Source organism: Podarcis liolepis, assembly GCF_965112155.1.
Source record: "Podarcis liolepis genome assembly, chromosome: 11".
In the NCBI taxonomy this organism is placed as follows: domain Eukaryota; kingdom Metazoa; phylum Chordata; class Lepidosauria; order Squamata; family Lacertidae; genus Podarcis; species Podarcis liolepis.
Window position 1 is genome coordinate 28,514,748 of NC_139565.1, and position 24,165 is coordinate 28,538,912.

The following is a 24,165-nucleotide window of genomic DNA, read 5'->3' on the forward strand; positions in this document are numbered from 1 at the left end:
CATCATTCAACGTAGCCTCAAGTACAACTGCATGTGTAACTGGCCTTCAAATTAGGTGTTTATTTTCACCAATCACAATTTTTTTACACTTGAACACAGCTCTGATCATTAATCAGTTAGGATTTAACAATTAAAGGTGAAACAGGGTGCATAATCATGTTGTACATCACTGTACAAGAGCCTAACACAGGACAGCAGGCAGTTTACATTTACAGTGAAATAACAGTGGATCTAAGGTCCTGCAAAACAGATGTTTTGTGGTTAAAATGCCACAGATTAGGGGAAAGTCATAGAAATCTTGGCACTCGCACAACATACAGTGAGAGGGTTGGAATATACCATGAGGGTATGTGCGCTATACCTCTTAAGACAGAACATGCCTACCCAGAATTCTCCTACCAATGTTCCCACCTCTCTTCATTCCCTCCCCTATTCTCAAATCCTTCCAAGAGTGCACAACAACAGCTTTGTGAAGATTTCTATTCCAGTGATGGTGGAAAAGGAGGACAAGCCTCCTGGCTTGCAGTAGATGTGGAAGACAAGTGTTGAGGAATTGTGCAGAGTGTCTCAGAACTGCCTGAAGTTTATAAAATGGGCCGTGGCTGGTCTAACTACACTCTGCAAAATTTCATCTTTCTAATCAACTATTTCTTACCTTTCTGGATTTGGATTTCTTTTCATCTTTTCTAGCTGGTTTTGATGTGGCAGCATCTTTCGTTTTTTCATCCTATACCAGAGAGAAAAACCTCAGTTCATGAATATTTGGATTAAAACACACCTGAGTCTGAAAGAGTTTGGTAAAAGATTTTTCGCGAGAGCCACACAAAGTGGATCAATTGGGATGACATGAATAATCTGGAAAAGCTGCACACCCAGGCAGTAGTAAGCAAGGTGGGGTAACCACCCTAAAACTAGCCACTGTCTAAGGGCAAAACTATGTGTTCCATAGAGTTCCATGGTTCTTTTAAGGAGATGCTATCTTTCTTTTATACAGCTACTGAGGCTGTAATCAGAAGGGGAAAACAGTCTGAGGAGAAAGCAACTTCTCCCCCTCCCCCCTTGTACCCTACATACCGTATTTTTCGCCCTATAAGACGCACTTTTTCCCCTCCAAAAATGAAGGGGAAATGTGTGTGCGTCTTATGGGGCGAATGCAGGCTTTCGCTGAAGCCTGGAGAGCGAGGGGGGTCGGTACGCACCGACCCCTCTCGCTCTCCAGGCTTCAGGAAGCTATCCGCTAGCTGTGGGAGCTCCGCACGCCCCAAGCTTCGGGATTAGCGCAGCGGTCCGCTAGCCCTGGGAGAGCCGCGCGGCTCTCTCAGGGCTAGCGGACTGCTTGCCGGCACCCAGAAGCTTGGGGCGCGCTGAGCTCCGCACGCCCCAAGCTTCGGGATTAGCGCAGTGGTCCGCTAGCCCTGGGAGAGCCGCGCGGCTCTCTCAGGGCTAGCGGACTGCTTGCCGGCACCCAGAAGCTTGGGGCGCGCTGAGCTCCGCACGCCCCAAGCTTCGGGATTAGTGCAGCGCACCTGGGGGGGAAATAAAAAATTTTTTCCTTTATTTCCCCCCCAAAAAACTAGGTGCGTCTTATGGGCCGGTGCGTCTTATGGGGCGAAAAATACGGTACTGTTTCCCAATTAAAATTGCCCATCACACCAAAGCTGGTTTTATTCCTGCCAAAAAAGATAACGAGACTTTCTGCCAGTTCAAAATATAGAGTAGGTAGATGATACCATTTCATATATACTGTTCATGGGATAAACTCATCTTATACTCTGGAATAAGCTCCAGTCGCTTCAATGGATGGGCACAGAAAAAGACACCTGGAGGAATTATGCATATTCACCATTGTGTTGGAGACAAACAGGCTGCCTTCTACAAAAAAACAACAACTGGCCCTTTGAGTTGTGAGAGAAGCAGCTCCATAAATATGCCCGTGCTTGAGACAGCTTTATTGTGAGAAAAGGTCTTTAAATGTCACAAGAGTTTACAGTTTTAGCAAGCATAAGATATGTGCCAAAAAGGGTAGAGGGAAATGTGAAATAGAGCCAATCATTATTTTTTGGGCTCCAATGGAGAGATGGAAACTTCAACAGGAGGAGTTCTAGGATTCACATTCAAGTGGTTAATGGTTGCCAATAAAGCTCAATTATCTGCATGAATGTAGTTAAGGGGTATTTAACACTTTCATTATATTGGCCTTTAAGAAACTCCGGCTAATGTTCCAAGGAGGGTAACCTCCATGAAATGAATAAACTGATTATTTCTGAAATCTTTGGATAAAAGCAGCATAAAGTCTCCCTTTTCTAGAGAAACTACATTACGTACATTCAAAGCTTTATAAACCCAAGTGGAATCAACCTCAGAACAACCTCTTTGTGGTAGTCCTGTTAAGGGCAAGGTTGCCAACAGAAGCAGCAATGCTGAATGAGACAAAAGAGTTTTTGCCTGTAGAAACACAGACCAGTTTTAAGATGTAATAAAGTCTTCGTTCCTTAAGGAGGCCAAAGCCCAAACTCCTAAAACAACTAGGCAGTGGGAAAGTTAAATTCTGCAAGACAGAAAAGAAAATGCAAGGGCATCTACAGGTAGATGTCACTCTTGAGCAAAGTCATATGCAGAAAGTGGAAACGAGAAGGGGTGACTATATTTTTTAAAACAATGTATTAACCAGGCTAATCAATACTGTGCATCTTCAGAGCGGCACCAGCACTATTTTGCTCAGAGCAATTGAATTGCAAATAAAAAAAGCAGGAATCTCATTTGTCAGTTGCCTATTTACAACCAGTTGCAGTTTTAGTAGCATGCATAAAAGCCTGTTGGTTGTTGTTGCAATCTTTGCTTTTACTTATGCTTACTTGGTGATTTAAGGAGCATCTTAAAAATGGGCTTCCTCACCTTTGTTGAAGGCTGAGAAACAGGAGGTTTCCCACAATTATCAAAGTCCCCTGAAAGGGCATCAATAGCTGCCGAGTCATCAGCTGGCTTCTGCAATAAAAAAATAATATTTTAAAAATGTGAGTATTAAGTGATATGGAAAATAAAGGCCTTACTTAAACATAGCCTCCCATTTCCAATGTTTAAATGGTTGGTTCTACGCCCAAAAAAGAATTTTAAGCTTCTACTATAAGTGCCACCAAATCAGCAGATGCCATTAAAATAAGGAACCTTTTCTCAATTATCATTGTACAGGTTTCTTTTTTTTTTTTTTTTTTTTGAGGTCTGTGTTAGTCCCTCATTGGCCACAAATAGAATGAATTGAGTTAGAACAGCAGTGTGGAGCAGAGGGAGGGCTACTTCATCTGCTTTTCTGAAAAAACATTTCATTTGGTTTTCATTCAAGTTGCCATTATAAGAAATTTGTAACTTTAAAAATTAGTGCTCAAGTTTTCTTTCCTCTCCTCTCCCATTCTTCTTTCCTTTTGTGTTGTGCCTTTTAGTTGGTAATCCTGCTCATGGGGATTATCTTGTTTGATACTCATTTTATGTAAGCCACTCTGGGAGCTTTTATAGCGGAACAGCCCTCTTCCAAATAGCTACGTAAATGCAACCCACAGGCAAGTAATAGCATTTAGTTAAGAGCAGCGCCATCTTACCTTTTGTTCTTTGGGTTTCTCAGCATCCTTGCCTGTTGGCTTCCCCTTCAACAACAAAAAGCAGCATTTATTTACTTATTTATTTATTGCAGGATTTGCATCCTACAAAATTTAAAATTACCTATAAAATAAGATAAACATCTTACGTTAAACCAGTTAGCCTAAACCTTTTCAAAATAAAGCCAGTTTTTAAAATGTGCATTATAAAATGTATCATTGTTTATTTTACTGACTTTATTTTATAAGGTGCATTATAAAATATCGTTTTAAAACAACATGGGGACTTGACTACCTAAGATCCACTGGTTCCTCACTTCTGTTATGGTAAAATGTGGCCCTCAATATATATTTTATATTGTAAACCACCCTGGGATGAAGAGCAGTATGGAAATATGATAGGACATGATATGATATGATATGATATGATATGATATGATATATTATAAACATATATGTGCAAAATCTATCAATATAGATTAGGGGTGGCAAACCGTTGTCTCTCCAGATGTTGCTGGACTCCATCTCCCATCACCCCGAACAAGAATGGCCAATGGCCAGGGCTGGTGGGAGTTAAGGCTCAATACTGTCAGGAGGACCACAGGTTCCCCACCCTGGTATAGATGAATTTGGATTCAGAAAGGATCAGCTTAACTGCTCTCTTTTTTATTTTCTTTTTTTAATAACATTTTATTGATTTTCCACAAATGTCAAAAAAACAACATCAACAACGACAATGCAAAAACAAAACAAAACAGGTTGGCTTCCCTCTGATCCCTTCCTTGGTTCTATTATTTGTCAAGAAGCTGCATGTTCATTGTCAGTTTACCTTCTCATCCGAGTCAAGAAGATGCCTATAATCAGGAGGGATTGTTTCATCTTTCTCTCCAAGTTTGTCTCTATGCTCAGATTTAGCCTTTTCCTGCAAAAGCAACAACAGGAGGTCATGTTCTTAATTTTTCTGGAACGCTCAACCCAAAGAACACAGTATCTAAACTTGCCCTCAAATTGTAGAAAATACAAAAAAAAAAGTTGCCATAAATTTTGAAAAACAACAACCATGAAACAGAACCCCAAATGAACACAATTATCACACCAAATATTGTAAAAAGTAACATAGTCCATTAGAGCTTCCCTATGACAACTAAACACAAAATAGCAATTTGTGTAGTAACAACTTATTTTAAACATTTTATCATTGCAATGTTTGCTGCCCTGGGTTATCTCAGAAGGAAGGGCTGATATAAATTGAATACATAATAAAGATTCCCCTCGCCTCCCTGCTTATTTGTGAACAGGCTGCACTTTATGAAAAACAATCCAAAGACAGAAAGAACGCTGCAAAAATAGAGGTTTATTATATTTACAGACGTCCTTTGGCAATTAAAAAAATACTTCTCACACTAACAGAAAGCAAATTCAGTTCAACTGAAACCACGAAACACTTTCCATGAAAGGGGACCTCCTGAAATGCAAAAAATACCCTGCATAGACCCCTGCTTTCGTAGCTAAATATACCTTGTACAATATGCAGAAATCAGAAGAACATCGCTCTGCCCTCAAGTGTTGCAAAAGACAAGGGAGGTAGTATGGTGGGCTAGCAATGGTGAGGGGTGACCTTGAAAGCCATAGACTGAACCCCTAGCCCCCAAAGCAAAAAAACCAAAACCACCACCACCACCCGGCTCGGTTCTTTCAGCTTCCTATGCAGATTTGGGAGATGAATATGGTACCTACAACCATGTCAAGGCAGCTGTGCTGCGGGGGAGGGGGGGAACAAACACTTTTCTCACCTTTATTTTATCAACAAGTGGCTTGTTTTCATCCGGGTCAGGTTCTCTTTGCCCCAATGAATCTGCAAGAAGATCTGCTGCATCATCGAGTTCTTTCCTACCCTAACAGATTTGAGAAGAGCAAAAACAAAATATGCCACATGCAATCTCAGAAATAAAAAACGTCAAAGGTATCAGAGTTGCCTTAGTCAGCATGATAGAAAGTTAACTTCAGAGCACTCAAAAAACTTTGGAAAGTTACAAAATATGCATAGCCAGGCAAAAAACCCAAACCATTCAGCTGCAAGCAAGCAACTTTGGCTTCCAGTGTACCTCAACCCATAACTGTTTTACAACTCTCTGTAAAACAAATTTGATTAGCCTCAAACTATGATTCAACATTACTAAAAGCAGTTAAGAGGCTAGCCACTCTACCTTAAAATGGAAAAATAGCATCCCATATAAAAATGACATTTTTTGTTCCAAAGATGGTTATATACACAGATCTTTCCAAAGACATTTTGAACTCCAAAATACAATTGAGGGACAGGGCTGCACCTTTACATGCACAAGGTCTCAGATTCAATCCTTGACATCTCCAGGTAGGGCTAGGAAAGACTGTCTCAATCCCTGGATAGTTGCTATCTGTCACTGAAGACTGGTCTCCAACAACCTGGTGCTTTCCAGCGATTTTGGACCACAACTCCCATGACTGTAGTCCAAAACATCTTAAAGGCACCAAGTTGGTTAAGGCTACTGTAGACCACACTGAACTTGCTGGACCAATGGTCTGACCTGGAATAAGGCAGCTCCTACGTTCCTATAATCAACAAGCCTTTAAGCGATAAGGAGGCTAAGCATTTTTAAAGGGAAAATAAACTGCAATCACAGAAACTTATGCAGGTAGGAAATATTATTCTGCTTACTGGGGTAGCTGCTGGTGGCGGAGGAGCCGATGAATGGACTGCAGAAGCAGAAGCAGAAGAGATAACTTCTTCAGTAGGTGCAACAGCAGGTTTGCCAGCACCTGTAGCTTTCTACAATAAAAACAATGGGTTCATAAACACGTGCCAGAAGACAGTGAAGGATAATCAGGTGGCAGGAACCAGGTATCTGTTTCACACTGCGTCCACATCAGTTTGGGCTACAGTCAGCTCACTCCCATGTGCCCTGCATCCCATAAAGTTTGTTCAGAGAGGTATTCTGAAACCACTCTGCACTGCGTCTACAGCACACCTTCATAGAAGCCTGCCAAGTGTCAGGTGTGTTTCTTTCCCTTACAGGCATCATCAACCTCCTAAGTATTGGGTGCGAAGAGAAGAGACCTTCCAGGATAGTCAAAGCTATTTTGTGAGAATATCTACCACTGGTGGTTTTGACAAGCATAATTAAATAACAGCAAATCAAGAATGTGTGTGCATTGCTTACAATGAGTGTATCAGGAAGAACCTTCTGACAGTAAGCCCTGTTTGGAAGGCACTCAGAAGGTGGTGGAGGTTTTTAAACATAGGGTAGATCGCCATCTGTCATGGATGCTTTAGTTCAGATTCCTGCAGTGGCGTAGCGTGGGTTGTCAGCACCCGGGGCAAGGCAAGTAATTTGCGCCCCCTAACCCGTGGATTTGTGCCCCCTAACCCTAACCCTCAGATGTTGCGCCCGGTGCGGGCAGCCCCCCCTGCACCCCCCACGCTACGCCACTGGATTCCTGTATTGCAGGGGGTTGGACTAGATGACTCAACAATTCTATAATTCTTTGTATGTAACTGTCTCTCACTATGTCTAACAGTTAAATAAAGTCTTTTTTACACACACACACACACACACACACACACACACACGACTTACCTGAGGTGCAGCTGTTGGGGCAGCCTTTGATGTTGGTGCTGAAGAACTAGAAAACCCTTCTGACAGAGCATCAATAAGTTCGCTTTCACTCAAGGGCTAGAAATAAATATATATATTAGAACACAACAAATGCTCCATTTTATTCTTGAAAACTAACTAGAAACCAAACACTATTACTTTTTCTCAGTTTTGTGTTGGAAACGTAGAAGGAATATGCCAACCATTTGTCCAGTCTCTAGTTGTAATAAATTTTGTGCTTCGTAAACCTTATTTTAAAACATGTAAAACAGCCTGTTAGAAGCAATTTTTCACTAACCTGAGGTTTTTCTTGAGGTTTTGGTAAAAGTGGCTTCCCATCTTTATCCTGCAGAGAAAATATGACACTGGTTAACTGCTACAAATGAGCTATGACAGGTGACCGAATTTGCCACAGTATCATTATGTATAAAATGCAATGCTAACCGATCAGAACAGTAGAAAGCCTGAAAGTGTTTTTGGACTCTATGTTTTTTGATAAGCACGTTCCTGCACTTTTAACCAACTGCCTGTCCTAGATAGGACCCACTCATCATGAATAGAGGGGTTCTTGCTACACTGCTCCATGCTTTTGTAACCTCCAAGCAGGACACATATGGTGTGTGATTTACGCAGTGCTGCCTCTGAAGTTGACGGCGGAGCTTCAGTTACAGTAAAATGCAGCTGTCTGCCTACTTATGAATATTAGAATGGATCAACTGCACTGCCCCCAATCATGGGTGTGCCCTCCATGGCCTAGGGCTGTATATTTAATTCCTGCTTCATCCAAGCAAGACAAACTCTATTGCTAAGAGAATAGACTAGAGTAGGGCTGGGACTTTGCTGATTATTCTACCAACAATTTCCTGAAAAACTGAACACCACACTTGCCCCCACCCTCTCTCACTCATTGACGCAAAATGTTTTGTATCTTGTACCTAAGGTGTACAATTACATGCAATTATTAGGGATGCTACTCATCCAGTTAATTTGACTTAAAAGATCATGCAACAAGTGAAAAATCAATCACCTTTGCTTCAGTTAATCTATAATCAGGAGGAATGGTTTCTTCATCTTCTCCAAGTTTCTCACGTTCCTCTTGTTTTGCTTTCTCCTGGATGAGCAGGGGGAAATGAAAGCTCTCAACATGTATAAAGAGAGACTGTCCCCAGTCATTTGGTTTCATAGTAGTACATGTATTTATTTATGTATAATTAAAGTGTCAATCAACTAAAACACAGCTTATTGGAACTGCCCACTTACTCTACTTACTGGTATTCCAAAAAATTAGTTTTAAGTCCAGTTTGCATTCTGTGGACTTCCTGTTTCCTGCCGAGAGAAATGGCTGCCTCCTATGAGCTCGGACCCCCAGGAGTGCCAGAAATCCATGGTTCTTTAACAGTTTGGTACCCTCCCCCAGGAGAGAGTAAGAGAGGACCCAATAGTTACACACAGATAGATGTTTGATACGCCCCCTGGACTTTTGCATACCTTCACTTTATCGACAGCAGGCTTCTTTTCTTCTGGGTGAGGCTCCACTTTTCCTAGACTTCCAGATAAGGCTTCCAGGGCTTCATCAGGTACCTGTGAAGTCTAGAAATAATATTATTTTAAATCAACTTAGTGCTTTGGAAAACAATGTTTGAAGCAATATTCTTAAGAGTGCAAACGATGGAGCGGCTAACAAATACATTTATTAAAACTTAACTACCCAAGTATTAGTTTTGTGGGAGGTGATTCACTTATTTATTTATTTGTGTGTGTGTGTGTGTGTGTGTGTGTGTGTGTGTTTGTATACCATCCTATGCCCATAGATCTCAGGGCAGATCACATCATAAAATTACAATATAAAAACCACAAAGTGCATAATACAAACAAGAACAAACCAATAATTTCCCCCCTTCCACAACACATTTTAAAGTGCATTGGATGTCAATCAGCCAAAGGCCTGGTTAAAGAGGAATGTCTTCACCTGGCACCCAAAGGTGTATAGTGAAGGCACCAGCTGAACTTCCCCGGGGACAGCATTCTACAAAGCAGTATTAATATGATTAACTGACTGCAGGAGTGGCCCATGTGGTTGGGTGGAGCCCCAGAACCACCTTCTTGATACCAGCTTACATGGACAGGACTGGGTTGGAACCGCACAAGCACACCAGTAGAGCCAGACCAGTTTTCCCTCTGCATTGGACTGACAGATCTCTACCCTTGTCATCATATTCCCCCTGTCCCAGCACCATCCAAGGAAGCTGCAGTCACCCTGATGTCAACAGGGTGGCTTTGCCTGACAGCACGGACTGCTATTGAGCAACTGTCTGCTTAGGATAGCCTAAGTACCTTAGTGCAGAACTTTTTCATAATTATAAATTAGTTTTCTGTTATGTGCACTGGCAAAATCCACATGGAATCTTTGCTAGCTTGGCCCACTTAAAATGAAGATCTACTTTCACACAAGGTTCTCTTAAGTTCAATGGGACTTTAAACGTTCCCATTAGCAGGCTGCACTCATAGTTAAACACATCCAACAGTTAATGAGCAAAGGGAGAGAAAATCTACAATCTAAATATCCCAAAGAAAAGTAAGTAATGGCAAACAATTTTGTACCAACAGTTTGAAGCAATGTGCAGTGCATATGTATTAAGAAACCCCTGCAAAATCAGCCATTCTAATTTTTCTATAAGTGGCACTTGAACCTTTACTTGTTGACCTTCACAACTGGTTACTCACTGGAGAAGTTACTGAGGGAGCTGAAGATGCCACAGAAGGAGCAGCAGCAGCAGACACTACTTCTTCTGTAGAAATCTTTTTGGATTCAGCTGCTGAGGGCTTCTGAAATAAGATAGCAGGAACAAGATGAGTCTAAAAAGCCCAGGACACATATTTGCACAGCCCTCTAGCGGCTATGGTAGCTCATTTACCAGAAGTGATGTATTTAGCATTAACCGAACTAAGCCTCCTAGAGCAAAATATACATCAGAATCAAGTATACAGTGGTACCTCGGGTTAAGAATTTAATTCGTTCTGCAGGTCCGTTCCCAAACCTGAAACTGTTCTTAACCTGAGGTACCACTTTAGCTAATGGGGCCTCCTGCCGCCGCCACGCGATTTATGTTCTCATTCTGAAGCAAAGTTCTTAACCCGAGGTACTATTTTTGGGTTAGTGGAGTCTGTAACCTGAAGTGTCTGTAACCTGAGGTACCACTGTATACTGGTCATATTGGTCAGAATCAAGTATATACTGCCAGAGGTAGTGCTAAATACATTACTTCTGGTACATGAGCACCATAGCTGCTAGAGGGCTGCACAAATTTGATAAACATCCTTTATAAAGATGTTGAACAACAGGCCCAGGACAGAACCCTGTGCCATCCCACTAGTCACGTTTTTCCAGGATGATGAGGAACCCCATTAATGAGTACTCTATGGGTTCAGTCAGTCAATCAGCTACAAATCCACCTAACAGTTACTTCGTTCAACCCACATTTTACCAGCTTCCTCGTTAAGTATCCCTAGATCAGGGTTTTCCAAAATTGGGTCACTAGCTGGTTTTGGACTACAATTCCCATCATCCCTGACTATTGAGTCCTGCTAGCTAGGGATGACCCAAGTTTGGGAAACCCTGCCCTAGACTATGAACTTCCTCCTTCAAAGGGAGTGTGACTTCAGAACAGGCAAGTGATCAGTTTCCTGGACCTGAAAGCCACCCATCCACAGGGCATCTGTCTTGGTAGAATTCAGTTGCGGTTTAGTGGCCCCCGGCTAGCCCAAAACTGCATCCAGATGAAAGCTCAGGACTTGCACATCCATGCCTGTTACATGGAAATCAAGCCAAGAGTCATCAATATACTGTAGATATCATGCTTCAAATATCCCAACAGGTTCGTTTAGCTGTTAAAAAGCATTGGGGACCAAACAGTGCTCTGTAGCACCTCAAAACATAACTTCCACAAGGCAAACACAGAGTCATTCAGTGCTACAGAGTGACATACACAGGTATGGCTGGTGCCCCCAAAATATGGGCTTGGCTTTGGATCCAGAAGAAGCTACTCACTGTAGAAACTCCTGATGGAGCTGAAGGTTGCACTGAAGGAACTGCAGGGGATGTGGCCACATTTTCTTTGGGAGTTTTGGGGGGCTCAGCAGCTTCTGGCTTCTGAAAGAAAACAGCAACTAATGGATTTTGAAAACTGGTATCTATTATTAGCTTGAGAACAGCAGAAATTGTAGCACCTAAACCTCCATTTCCAATGAGTAGGTGGGCTTCACAGGAGACCACAGCATGGATGGCCCACCCATCTGCCATCTCTGTGCACACCTCCCATGGCCTTATATTAAGCAGCTGATATAACTCTCAACCCTTGTGTGGCTTTGCACACCACCAGCCCTGGCCCCTGGTATGTTCCCAACCCACATTTTCACCTTGCCCTCACACTAAGTACACAAGTGACACATGGGGAGGAATATGAGGGAGGAAAGGAGGAACGGAAATGCTATACCTGAATTAAGCTTATTTCACCTTTAATTCTCTGCATCCAATGCAATGAAAGATTCTGAATTTTAAGGCAGGTTTCCTAAGCAAAGTAAACTCACCTTAGGCACATCAGCAGGTGTAGATGGTTTGGGTATTTCTGTGGGAGGAGTGGGACAGGCAAAATCTTTTGAAAATTCATCAGCTAGGTCAGAATCGCTAAGAGGCTGTAAAAACAAAAACAAAAAATGAGAGGAAGACCGGAACTGTGTTGCTGATAAAATAAAGAACAGACATAAGAAGTGGCATTTATCAATTATCAGAGGGCCTTCTCGGTAGTGGCAGCCACTCTGTGGAATGCCCTCCCATCAGATGTCAAGGAAATAAACAACTATCTGACTTTTAGAAGACATCTGGAGACGGCCCTGTTTAGGGAATTTTTTAATGTTTGATGTTTTATTGTGTTTTTACTATTCTATTGGGAGCCACCCAGGGTGGCTTGGGAAACCCAACCAAATGGACGGGATATAAATAATAAATTTGTTGTTGTTAGAATACAATAGAGGAAACTTGAGATGAAGAAAATGGTGGTTGGGCAGCTGGAACTCAGATTACAGGGCCTCCATGGCATGCTTGCACTTCTTTTACAATGGATTTGAATCTGCATACACAGCAGAAATAGCAGGAGGTCAGTGTGATACTGACCACCCTGTAATTGTAGGGAGAAAGAGGGAATCTTGGCTCTCCTCTCTCTGGGGATTCAGTCCACCCCCTAAACAGGTTAGCTAACACTGCACAAGATGGCAGAAAAGATCACCTGATAAAGTTAGGAGCATAAAGGCTGCTGCAGCATGTGTGCATGTATATAATGTTTGCAGAAAAAGCACCCAACCTTTGATTTGACTCAGCTGTATTAGAACTATTTTATATCTATGAAACACAAAACAGGAGTATGCCTGCATAATTATACCGCAAAATAGGAGTCACCAACATGGAACCCTTCAGATGTTGTTGGGACTCAAATTCCGATCAGCTGCAGCCAACATAGCCAATGGCAAAGGATGATGGGAGTTGTAGTCTAACAACATCTTAAGGACACTGCATTGGATACTCCCGCCATAAAGCAAAGTAAGTGTTTAAACACTGAGACAAAGATAAATGGCTGAATTGTCTTCAGTAATTGAGCAATAGGCATTTGTGCCACAATGCTAAAATAGCAAAAGAGGAATCAATTTAAACCAACACAAAATGTGCCTCTGAATTCAAATATTCATTTTGCACTCATCCCAAATATTAAGTAAACCATCTGTGTTAGAAACTGCCTTTTGAAGTTTACTATGCTTCCTTCTAAAACATCTCAGGCATTACGAAATCACAGAAAAATAATCTGTAAAAGTTCAGCTTCATAATTTATTTACAATACAGGTGAAGGAAAGTAAAACTAATAGAAACACTTAAGAACCTTTGGTTTTTCTTCAGGCTTTGGCAACAAGGGCTTCCCATCTTTATCCTAAAAATAAACAGGCAGAATTATGGTTAACTTTGCCATTTACACTGCACCAAATTTAAGATACTCTACATTGTTGTCGTTTTATTTAAATTCTCAATATATAGATTTACTCCAGAGGGATCCAAATAGTCACCGCAATGGGGGGGAAATATCCCCAGAGTTTCTCCACTGAACATATTTCATTTTGGAATTCCACTTATAAGACTAGCTAAGAATGCTGAGCCAAAAGAATAATTCAGGCTGAAGAGAAGAAACTACATACACTAGTGATTATTTCTGGTTTCACATTTCCTTGGCTACCTTTTGAAAATAACTGTAAGGAGTAGCTAAGAAATCATCACTCTTCTGATGTGAAAATAATCAGATGCTTCTATCCTCACCTCCCCCAGACACACACAATTGCAGGGTCCAGGTAGGTTCATATGGGGGAAAGCACTCTCTAAGGCAGTGGTTTTCAACCAGTGTGCCATGGCATCCTTGGATGATGGTCATGGAGGCCCACTGGCAACCATGGCCTCTGTCCTTCTTTCCTTCCCTCCCTCCTCTGATGCCCTCTCGCATCTCTGCCTCCCAAAGGCTTGCACAGCTGTTTGTTGCAGCAGCCGTGGCTACAAGCTACCCAGGCAAAATGGTGCCTCTGGGGCTGGTCAGGGGGTGCTGGTTGTCAGGAGCTGAGGCAACCTTGGAGTAAACAACCAAGTGGGTAAAGGGGCCCTGTCCACCAGCCCTTGCTGTTGGAAATAGACTGATAAGTCCCAGGCCCTTGTGGGGCAGTGTGAGGAGGCACCTCTCTTTGGGGCAGAGGGGCAGCTCAGAGACCAGGGGTAGCAGCAATGGCTGCCCAGAGGGCTCCCAAGGAGAGGGGAGAGGAGGCGGTGGCTGAGGGAACACTCCACAAGGGAGGGTGTTTGAAAAAGGGTGAGAGGCTGCCAGCTCTGCAGGCAAGGGGTGACGTAACTGGGCTCCTGAGCCCCACAAGGGTGCTGCAGAAAGAATGTAGTTTGTCAAGGGAGCCGTGGACTTAAAAAGGTTGAAAATCTCTGCCCTAAGGTATTTGGGTCCTAAGCTGTAGAAGGCTGTAGAAATCAGCACTGTGAATTGATAGCAGAAACTGATAGCTGAATTAACTGGGATAGAATCAGTTTTATGCATTCAGACTATCTGGTCCCAGTCAACCATCTGCACATGGGATTCTGCATTAGTTGCAGTTTCTAAACTGCCTTCAAAAGCATTCGCTTGCAATACTCTGATCTGCAGGTGGACAACAGAAGATACATTTAAATAATTGGAGGAGGGGGCTTTCTAGCTCTAGCTTGCTGCTGCTGGATCATAGCCAGCAGGGAGTACAGAGTGCTGAAAGAGCTGTTGTTTTTCGATTTTTCTTAACATGATCTCAGTATGGTAAAATCTAGGATTTTATAGCACATGCAATGAAAAGTAGAGATGAGAACTTTACCAATTCTGGTTTTAATCTGTACTCAGGAGGGATTGTATCGTCACGTTCACCAGGTTTCTTCTCCTTCCTTTCTTTGGCCTTTGGCTGAATAGAAAGAATCACAACGTGTCAACACTTGAATTGCATTGCTGGATATTTTGTAAAGCAAGCTGGAAGTCAGGGTGATTGTGCCATAGAAATGTGTTAAATTTTAAACATATTTCTATGCATACACCCCCCCCCCTCATATTTGGCATATTTCTGCTTCCTCCAACCCCCATTTCTCCTGCAGGCAACTCATAATCTTTGAATCTATATTTTTCCTTTTTCCTAAACTAAAAAAATAGCATGCATACATATTACAGATGCAAAAGAACTGTTATAGGTACTGTATCTGTAACATTTATTCGGGGGCAGAGGTGGAGGATCCTGAAAGTACTAATAAAAAACACATTTTATCTGAAGTGGCCCAATACATTTCTAGCCTTGTCAGCTTTGTTTCTCAAGATTAACTAAGAAAGAACTCTTATTTCTTTTATAGGAACTATAAAAGCTTGAAGAAATAACTAGGCACAACTTAAAATGCATTGGACATTTTCTGTGAATTAAAGTATTCCTTTATAGCACTTTTTGCATATTTCCTGTTGCTTTTGCTACACATCTGAAGAGAGTAATCCAGCCAAAAGTAAGCATTTTTCAGCTGAATTACTATCACAAGCAACATTTTCATCATGCATTTAACACATTGAAGTCAATGGGGCACAGAATCCTAGAATTGTAGCATTGGAAAGGACCCCAAGGGTCATCCACAATTTATGCATGTCTACATAGTTTCAAGACTTTAAGTGGTATCAATCATGTACTAATTATTTATACAGCAATTGATTCACTTGCAATCCAATCCTATTATATTTACTCAGGAGCAAGTCTTGCCTTGCCCAGCTGGGCTCATTCCCAATTAGATGTGCACAAGATTGCAGCCTTGGGAGTGTTTTATTTTTTTTAAAAGGTCATACAGTACTGCAAAACTGCTTGTTAACAGAAGTCTTCCCAGTCATTCTCACACATTCCCACATTGATGAAGCTACATTGTAGTTCAGAAAAGAAGCAGGCCACTAGCTACTACTACCATAGAATTCAAAGTGCTTTCAAAGGTTTCTGCTAGCAGCAGACAAAGCAGTATTTTTTCCTGGCATGTTTTGCAAGATTTTGCAGTGTAAATAATACCTCTTCCACTTCCACAATGGAGCTAAGGTCTACTTCCGGTTCCGGTTCCGGCATGCCAAGCGTATCCACAAGAGCATCCAAGGCACTGTCACTAAGGGCTGCCTGCATCGCAAAGTGATAAAAATGACCATGGGCTATAAAAACAGCATATGTCTCACGATAGATGCAATATATACTGAGATCATTAGGACACCAGTTACGGCAGTACACTGATGAATCTGGCATCCTTAAACAGCAGGATACTGTGATCTAGACAGTCTGTCTAAAACATTGCAGTGTAGGAGGGTAAGCTGTATATTCTTCAGCTATTGGGCAACATGTCAAGCCACTTCAAGCGCCATATCTGTAGGAATCTAGCTTTTCTGTAGCAGAAGCTAAAATGTAAGTGAACCAGAACGGCTGAGGCTTGTGCATTTTGCCACTACTAAATCCATCTCTGGGTCTTGAAACTTGATCCAAGTATTTTATTTGTGGTCCAAGAGTGGTGAACTAAGAAAAAGAAAATGACACTATATGGAGAAAGTCCACTGATATAAATTCCCATTTAACTAAATCACCTATAGGTTGTTGGACTGCTATCTAACTTCAGGTAAATAAAATGACTGGGTGTTATTTCCAGCTACTTAATGCTTATTATTCTCCAATATCTGGACGCAGCAGGCGAATGTGGCTTTTTTTAATGCATATATGAGAAATGAAATGTACCGTATTTTGTTTGTTTGGCTTCCTCAAACCACCTCATTTGTTTAAAAGGCTACTTATGACCACAATGAGGGCTATATTTCATGTTTGCAGTATATTTTAGTTTGGAAGCTTTTTACTACAGATTCAGGCTGCGTACCCAAAGGTTCAAAAGCTTCTAATCTGTACTGTTCCAAATAATTTCACAATAGCAGCCAAACTGAAGTTATTTCAGAATGAGTAATTGATTCGTAAAAAGGTGAAACTTTTAAATCAATAACTGTTTCCAATCCACAAGAATGTGCACACCTGGAATCTTATGCACAAACGCACCATCATCATCCCCCAGATTTTAAAGGCATCTTGGCCATTGGACAAAGGGGGATGCTGAAGTAAAGAAGGGGGATGCAGGCAGGCAGGTGGTTTCTTAATAGAAATGTACCTTCCTCCAATAGATTGCAGCCCAGTCTTCAAAAGCTTAAATACCTTTTTACTAAACAACAAGATTTAGCACTGACTCTTATATTACAGTTTGAGCATATATAATTTATGTGGAGCCCAGGGAGTCTTTGCATGCTCACCCTTTCTCTCTCTATAACTTTGTAATACTATTTTAGGATTGCAGGTTCTGTGTGGTTATTTCAGTGGGGTAGGGGATCAGAGTACTAAATTTATACCTCTTCCACTCTGGCTTTCTTTTCTTTCGGAGGAGCTGAACTGCTGATCGAACTTGCAGACTGTGCTTGTAGGAGTTCACCTTCTTCTGCAGGCTTCTTTTAAAACATGAAACAATTTAAATGTGTTGAGTTTTTCACAGGAGTCAGATTGTATGTCTAATAAAGAGGCCCTTTCAAAAAGATAGCAAAATCGGTACCTTTTTTGGCAAGTCTTTCTTCTCTCCAGCAGATGTTACAGCACTGCAAGTAAAATCAGATGACAGAGCATCTGCAAGGTCATCATCTGTCATTGTTGGCTAAATGAAAACACAAACTGGGTTACACTTTTAACCATTTGCCCAACAGCAGCTTACAGTTTGCGGGCATTTGCACATTTATGGATGCAGAGCTGTGCTGTAATGTTGTCGAATCCTGAGCTAAATACACCACCTCTTACTTTGGCAACTCTGTGGAAGTTACAGTGGCTTATTTTCCCAGTCCTGAAGCAGCAGCAGAAAGGGAAATGGGGCAGAAGAACAGACACTGGAGTGAGAATCACTCTCCTCACATAAATATATTTATGCCCTGGAGTTTTTAGAAAAACAGGTTGCCATCTCCGGTCAAGAGCTGACAATCTACCTCTTGATGGGGATAGAAACAGGAGGATTTTGCAGATGATTTGTGTCTGCAACCCACAATCTGCTAAGGGAACTGCAGAATTACAAACTATTCTGAATGACTATTCTAAACTGACTCTATCAGTTGTTTGCAATTCTGCCCTGTGGCAGTCTGCATCAGCAATGGACAAATAGCAGATTATGATCTTGATCCAGATATTGATCCCTTGATTCAGGGACCGATGGGGTGAGCTCCCATTGCTTAGTCCCTGCTCCTGCCAACCTAGCAGTTTGAAAGCACGTCAAAGTGCAAGTAGATAAATAGGTACCGCTCTGGCGGGAAGGTAAACGGCATTTCCGTGCGCTGCTCTGGTTCACCAGAAGTGGCTTAGTCATGCTGGCCACATGACCCGGAAGCTGTACGCCGGCTCCCTTGGCCAGTAAAGCGAGATGAGCGCCGCAACCCCAGAGTTGGCCACAACTGGACCTGATGGTTAGGGGTCCCTTTATCTTTACATGTTGTGGTGAATCAACTAGCATAAATATCTATTGCATGCAACATCTATCAATTTCTAGAGTCTAGCTACTGACTTCAGCATAAATCAAATGAAGAGATTTTAGCATTGGCCATACATTAACCACAGCTGTATACTAGAAGCCAATTAAGCCTGCACAGTTGTAGCTAAACCATTTAAACCTTTATATATCAACAATACCAAGACTACTCAAGTGCAACAGCACAGCACACAATGTGTTGGAGGTATCCAGTCTCATTGACACGTGGAGGTCATTACTAACTGATTTCAATGGGACTAATGCATAAGTAATTTAGGGTGATATTCAGCTAGGCTTTTCTCAGAATTGACCCAATGAAATTAATTAACATGGCTAAGTTCAGTCTGTTAACAGGTCTACTCTGAGTAAAACCACCATCCATCCATCCATTGATTACAATGCAAAGTTTATAAAGAACTAGGCATATCTTCAAAAACCAGTAATAAATTTTCCATTTTCACACTTTGTGACAAATAAATAAACCATACCTGAGATTCTCCTACTGCCACTGGTGGGGGAACTGCTTTGCCATCTCCTTTACCCTGAAAAACAAAGTTTTGTGAATGAGTACTGCAACTAATGTGCAGTAGAGAAAGCATCCAAGGCACAGTTTTGGTTTTACTACTTACCTCTAGGAGTTTTCTGTACTCTGGAGGAATTGTGCTCTCCCGTTTACCCAGCTCTTCTATATATAAGGAAGACATTGGGTCCTGCATCATGTAAAAAATATTGTTGACTCTTTAAATCAATGACTAATGTATAAATATATACAATTCATTCATATAAGATTATGATTTACTACAAAAACAGAGAGCAATAACATTCAAATATTTAATATTTGTTAACCACCTAAACTTACTAGTTGCTGCAAAAAACAACAACAATTCATTCAAAAACATGGTTAAAAATATAAACCATGCAGGTTCACAAGCAGTGAACCATAGTTTAGATCAGCTTTCCCCAAGCTGGTGCCCTCAAGAAGTTTTGGATTAGAACTCCCAGTCATGCTGGTTGAGGATGATGGGAATTATAATCCAAAACATCTGGGAAAAACAAGGATGGGGATGACTGGTTTAGATTACCATGAACAAGATTGCAGGAGTCTCAAGCTCACACATTCCCTCCTCAGTGGGAATAAAGAGTTACACTTCCCCTCTATACCCAATCTGGAAAATTATCCGGTCCCAAGCCAGCTACTGCTAGTGTATTTTAAAAAACAAAAAACAACAACTGCATGTTAAATCCCAATATGTGTTTTCACGTTTGGCCCTAACTGGGTTCCCTTGATTCAGGTGCTTTTTAAAAAATTGCTGAAATGACTTCTACAAATCTTGCTGTTTTTTGCAAACACATTACGTATTTTTCTAAATTTAGAAGTTGGAAAATGGAGAGATCCAATGACAATGAATCTAGGCTTTGAGCCCAGTTTATGGTGAGGATGAAGATAACATAATTCTCAACAACAGGAAAAGAAAGGGAGAGGTCCAGTCTAGGCAACCATCCATCCATTCTCAACTGTGTTTTAGATGTTTTCGAATAAGACGGCATGAGCCTCAGGCTTGTATGTGCCTCCTTCACCACTTTTCCATGTGTGAGAGAAGGAGAGGAAGAGAGCTTGTTTTCACTTTAGAACAAACTGCACTTCCCTGCTATGGATAAGCTCAGAGACGTTGTTCATTCATAGCATCCCCTGCCTCCCAACAGTGGAGATTGAATATAAGACATCATGGCTAGCAGTGGGGCTTCTTTTCCAGCCAGAGCTCACTGGAGCTCAGTTCTGGCACCTCTCAGGTGGGTGCCATTACCATTCTAAGAGAACAAGGGAGAAGTTCATGGTGAGCTCCAGCACTTCTTTTTCTACAAAAATAGCAGCGGCTAATAGCCACTTGTAGCCTTGTCCTCCATGAATCTGTCTAATCCTATAATGTACAATTCAGATCAAGTTCGCTAATGATTTGAAGTACAAATTCATATACAAAAAAGGCTACTGCTACCAAAACAAATAAGCTCACAAACACAGGCCTAATAAATAAGGCTCTTTAAATACAGGAGATCTTATACCGAAACTGTTGGTCCAGTATATTCAGGAGTAGGTGGCTCATTTTCTTCAGGACCTCCAAGGGTATCAATTAAATCATCTAAGGCAGCATCTATGTCAGACTAGAAAAGAAGATTTTTATGAAGTACATGGCACTTCAGGTAACTTATAGATATCCCTCCCAAATTCAGCAAAAAATATTCCTGCATTGCAAGAGGTTGGGTCAGATGACACTCGCGGTCCCTCCCAACTCTATGATTCTGTGAAATGATCTAACTCAGTGATGGCCAAACTTGGCCCTCCAGCTGTTTTGGGACTACAACTCCCATCACCCCTAGCTAACAGGACCAGTGGTCAGGGATGATGGGAATTGTAGTCCCAAAACAGCTGGAGGGCCAAGTTTGGCCATCACTGATCTAATTAGACAGCAAATGAACTGTTGCTTACCTTTTCAGCTGGTTTACTTTCTGCAGCAGCTGGCGCTGGGGCTGGCAATTTGCCTTCTTTAGTCTGCAAATAAGAATGCATTTCTGAGAACTAAGCATAGGATTACATTTGCATCCGATTAATGCCAAACACTAAACTTACCTCTGCAGCTGCAACAGTCAAGCCTGCAGCTGCTACTGCTCCAGCTGTGCCAGCAGCTGCAACAGCTGCCTTGGTGGGCAATGACTTGTCATCAGGTTTAGCCTTAAGTGGAGAAAAATTAGAGAGGTCCAGATGAAACTTTGCCATTAATATTTTAAGGCAGCCCAACTACAACCTACACAAAACTAGGTTGCAGCATGGACATAATGTTTTCCCTTCCTGGAGTTTCAATTGCATGACAGCTGGGAAGCTGAACATGCGAAAGCACACATATAGCCAGACATTACGAAGTCAGCCTTGCAAAAAAAAAAAAAAAAAAAAAAAAAGATCTATAAGAAATCACATTTTATTCAACACTTACAGGGAACTATATTAATGTTCTGTGATTATTTTACTGCAAAGAAAAACAAAAACATCCAAGTGTATTTATGTATTACAGTATATTAATTCATAACTAGAAAAAAGCAGGAAAAATGCAAACCATTTATTCAACTTATTTATCATGATAAAATGGTATTAAGCCGTGCATTGGTCCAGTTAAAGTTGGGTTTTATTCAATTTTTGTCCCATCCTTTGGGGCAAACACTTTAGATACCTAACCTTGGGAGTGCCACTCAAAAGCTTTCTGAAGAAGGGTTTTCTGCTTCTATTTTACCTTTGGTTCTTCTTTGGATGTCAGCTGCGTTGTTGTCTTGTCAATCTGACCAGAGGGTACTTTCCCAGTACTCGGTTGCTTAGGTTCCACTACAGGTTTGCTTTGGCTTTTTGCCTACATGTACACACATAAAAAGATGAATGACCTTACATAGATTTGCATTGTAAAGAATTATCTCTCCTAGTAAGTAAAATAAAAATTACCCCTCCAGGCTCTTTTTGCTTCTCTTCTGATGAACGTTTAGACTGAGAATCATCTGGCTGTGTGAAAAGAGATAGCAATATAATTGATCAAATTTAAATGTAAACAAACAGTTACAGATAAAATGTAAACAAACTAGTCTGCACAATGAAGAAAGTAATAGTCAGAAGTATTTTCGCTGTGACAGAACAATACAAGCCTGAACGTTGTCCAAAAATCCAAAAGTTGTATTTGTATCACATGTCTATGAGCACAACTGCATTAAAATTAGGGGTGCTTGGTGAAGTAAACACCCCGTCTGAATGTCAAAATCTGAATGAATCCGGGATGGGCACAGACCCTGCAAGCAAGCCTTCGACTGAAGCTGCACTGACTTGCAGCCCACCTCTCCTTCATCTGACAAGTCTTCCTGAAGGATCAAAGTACACTCACCGGAATCATAGGATGGGCTGCCTCTGCCTCATTATTTCTAGGTAGAAGTGATATGTGCAGGTTTCGTCATGGTTTTAAGTGACCCTGTGCAACTCATTTTGTGCCCAGTAACTATGGGACTTGTATTCTAACTCTTCATTCCCCGAGTGCAGGGAGGGTCTTTGCATCATTTGCTCTCCTGGTGCTGCTGTCTTCCCCCCTTATTGGCATTCTTGTGGACATGCATTTGCACAGGCAATGTTCCTAAAAACTAACAGCCACTGTGCTAATGCAAGCTCATTTTCTGATACATAGTTTACAAACCATTTTTGTTCATACCAGATTAAGTGCATAATGGAAGCTATTTATTCCTCTTGTTTTGTATCCTGCTTTTCCCCAAGAGCTCATTTACTCTTATTAAAATGCATCTAGGAACTAAGTGTAATCTCCACTGATTTCAGTGCAACTTAATTCCAGGCTGCTTTCCTTTGACACTGTGCGGAAATGGGAAATGGGCAGGGACAGTCAACTGGGCAAGCTGCTACTGTCAGAAAGCCACTATTTTCTTTTTCAGAGCTATTGTAAGCTGCAGAATAGGCATTACAACATCCCATTGAAAGCAACCTAATAGACTGATAACACATTCAGAAGGCCCTGAATTAAACCTAATAGGTTATGAAACCCAGAATTTTTGTTTAAAACAAATAATGATTAGTCAAACAAGTGAGCTTCATCACATATTTAAATGCTTATGAGATATTAGTTCAGGCACAGCAATTCAAAACATAAGTGTATGTTACCTTACCTTAGCTAACTGTGCAGCTTTTTCAGCTTCTGCTTTGGCTTTTTGGGCTGCCTACAATATGAACAATGTCAAACGAAAAAGCCAATTATTATATTAAAAAAAATTTGATATTCCTTAGAATGCAACGATATTTACAAGCAGAAACAGCATGAACAAAGTTGATGAAATGGACTTTCCTCCTCGGGAACATTCATTGGCTACAGCAGAACAAACCCCTGAGAGCTGTTACTGATAGGGATTGCAGTATTTTGAACCGATAGCTAAGAAGTAAAAAAAATAAAACTATGACTCCCATGAGGCTTTTTTGAAAGCCGTATTTTAATTGACCAGTGAATTCTTAACTCTTGTGTGGCACAAGATTGCTTATTAACCGTGAAGCTAGCAGAATGAAATGAAGCAGAGCATAAACACAGGCAGACAGTTAAGGAATTATAAAATCCAAGTGTTGAGGAATTATGTGGGAAGAGCAATTTAAATGGTGGATTAGAATGGAAAGAAAGAAAGGGGAGAGAATTCCCAGTCAGTAGAGAGAATTTCTAACAAGTGAAACCTCGGGAGCAGCTTTACTATCATTGAACCAACAAGCGCTTTTTAAAGCTCTCAAGTAACACAAGCAACACAGCTGTAAATTGCTCACTTCAACTCAAGTGTTACATGTTTTACTCTGGATTAGCCATCATTCTAAAATTTGACCTGAAGCATTCTCTAGTGCCTATATATACACACACACACACACACACACACACACACACACAAGCCACACAGGCACATATTTTATAAGTACGCAAGACCTCCATTATAAACACAAAGGAAGAGCAGGAAATCCTAGGTTTTCTGTTTGTCTTGTAGCCCAAACAAGTCTGCTATAGCTGTATCCATATAGTTCTCCAATAGTGAAGTTCCACCACTACATGGATATTAGCCACCACGCATCTCTAGCTAGTAGTTTGCGTACTGTCACGCCACAAGAACAAGGACACAAATGAAATTACGTTTGGTGGTTTATTTCCATGGCAGACTGTATGCTTTGGAAAAGATTGCAGCGTGACTATATGCAACTAAAGACATACATAAAATGAAGTTTATTAGTTCAAGA

At 41.2% G+C, this 24,165-nt stretch overlaps 1 protein-coding gene across 15 annotated transcripts in view; it reads right to left on the bottom strand.

The window, feature by feature from the left end:
- Positions 1 to 24,165, bottom strand: part of CAST (calpastatin) — a 58,325-nt gene that overhangs the window by 3,400 nt on the left and 30,760 nt on the right. For 5 of the 15 annotated variants that reach the window (XM_083464477.1, XM_083464467.1, XM_083464476.1 and 2 more), the window contains 26 exons: positions 23,070 to 23,120; positions 21,856 to 21,912; positions 21,653 to 21,766; positions 20,998 to 21,099; positions 20,857 to 20,919; positions 20,433 to 20,531; positions 19,001 to 19,081; positions 18,860 to 18,913; positions 17,418 to 17,516; positions 17,221 to 17,316; positions 15,863 to 15,964; positions 14,657 to 14,740; positions 13,153 to 13,200; positions 11,813 to 11,917; positions 11,274 to 11,375; positions 9,950 to 10,051; positions 8,714 to 8,815; positions 8,253 to 8,336; positions 7,524 to 7,571; positions 7,208 to 7,303; positions 6,289 to 6,399; positions 5,384 to 5,485; positions 4,420 to 4,512; positions 3,594 to 3,638; positions 2,896 to 2,985; positions 656 to 727 (listed from right to left, as the gene is read on the bottom strand). In XM_083464477.1, coding sequence (XP_083320603.1) covers positions 656 to 727; positions 2,896 to 2,985; positions 3,594 to 3,638; positions 4,420 to 4,512; positions 5,384 to 5,485; positions 6,289 to 6,399; positions 7,208 to 7,303; positions 7,524 to 7,571; positions 8,253 to 8,336; positions 8,714 to 8,815; positions 9,950 to 10,051; positions 11,274 to 11,375; positions 11,813 to 11,917; positions 13,153 to 13,200; positions 14,657 to 14,740; positions 15,863 to 15,964; positions 17,221 to 17,316; positions 17,418 to 17,516; positions 18,860 to 18,913; positions 19,001 to 19,081; positions 20,433 to 20,531; positions 20,857 to 20,919; positions 20,998 to 21,099; positions 21,653 to 21,766; positions 21,856 to 21,912; positions 23,070 to 23,120 — 2,202 coding nt within the window. Of the gene's footprint in view, positions 1 to 655; positions 1,067 to 1,619; positions 2,986 to 3,593; positions 3,639 to 4,419; positions 4,513 to 5,383; positions 5,486 to 6,288; positions 6,400 to 7,207; positions 7,304 to 7,523; positions 7,572 to 8,252; positions 8,337 to 8,713; positions 8,816 to 9,949; positions 10,052 to 11,273; positions 11,376 to 11,812; positions 11,918 to 13,152; positions 13,201 to 14,656; positions 14,741 to 15,862; positions 15,965 to 17,220; positions 17,317 to 17,417; positions 17,517 to 18,859; positions 18,914 to 19,000; positions 19,082 to 20,432; positions 20,532 to 20,856; positions 20,920 to 20,997; positions 21,100 to 21,652; positions 21,767 to 21,855; positions 21,913 to 23,069; positions 23,121 to 24,165 lie in introns of all 15 variants that reach the window. The other 10 variants (XM_083464479.1, XM_083464474.1, XM_083464470.1 and 7 more) reach the window with 4 other exon arrangements.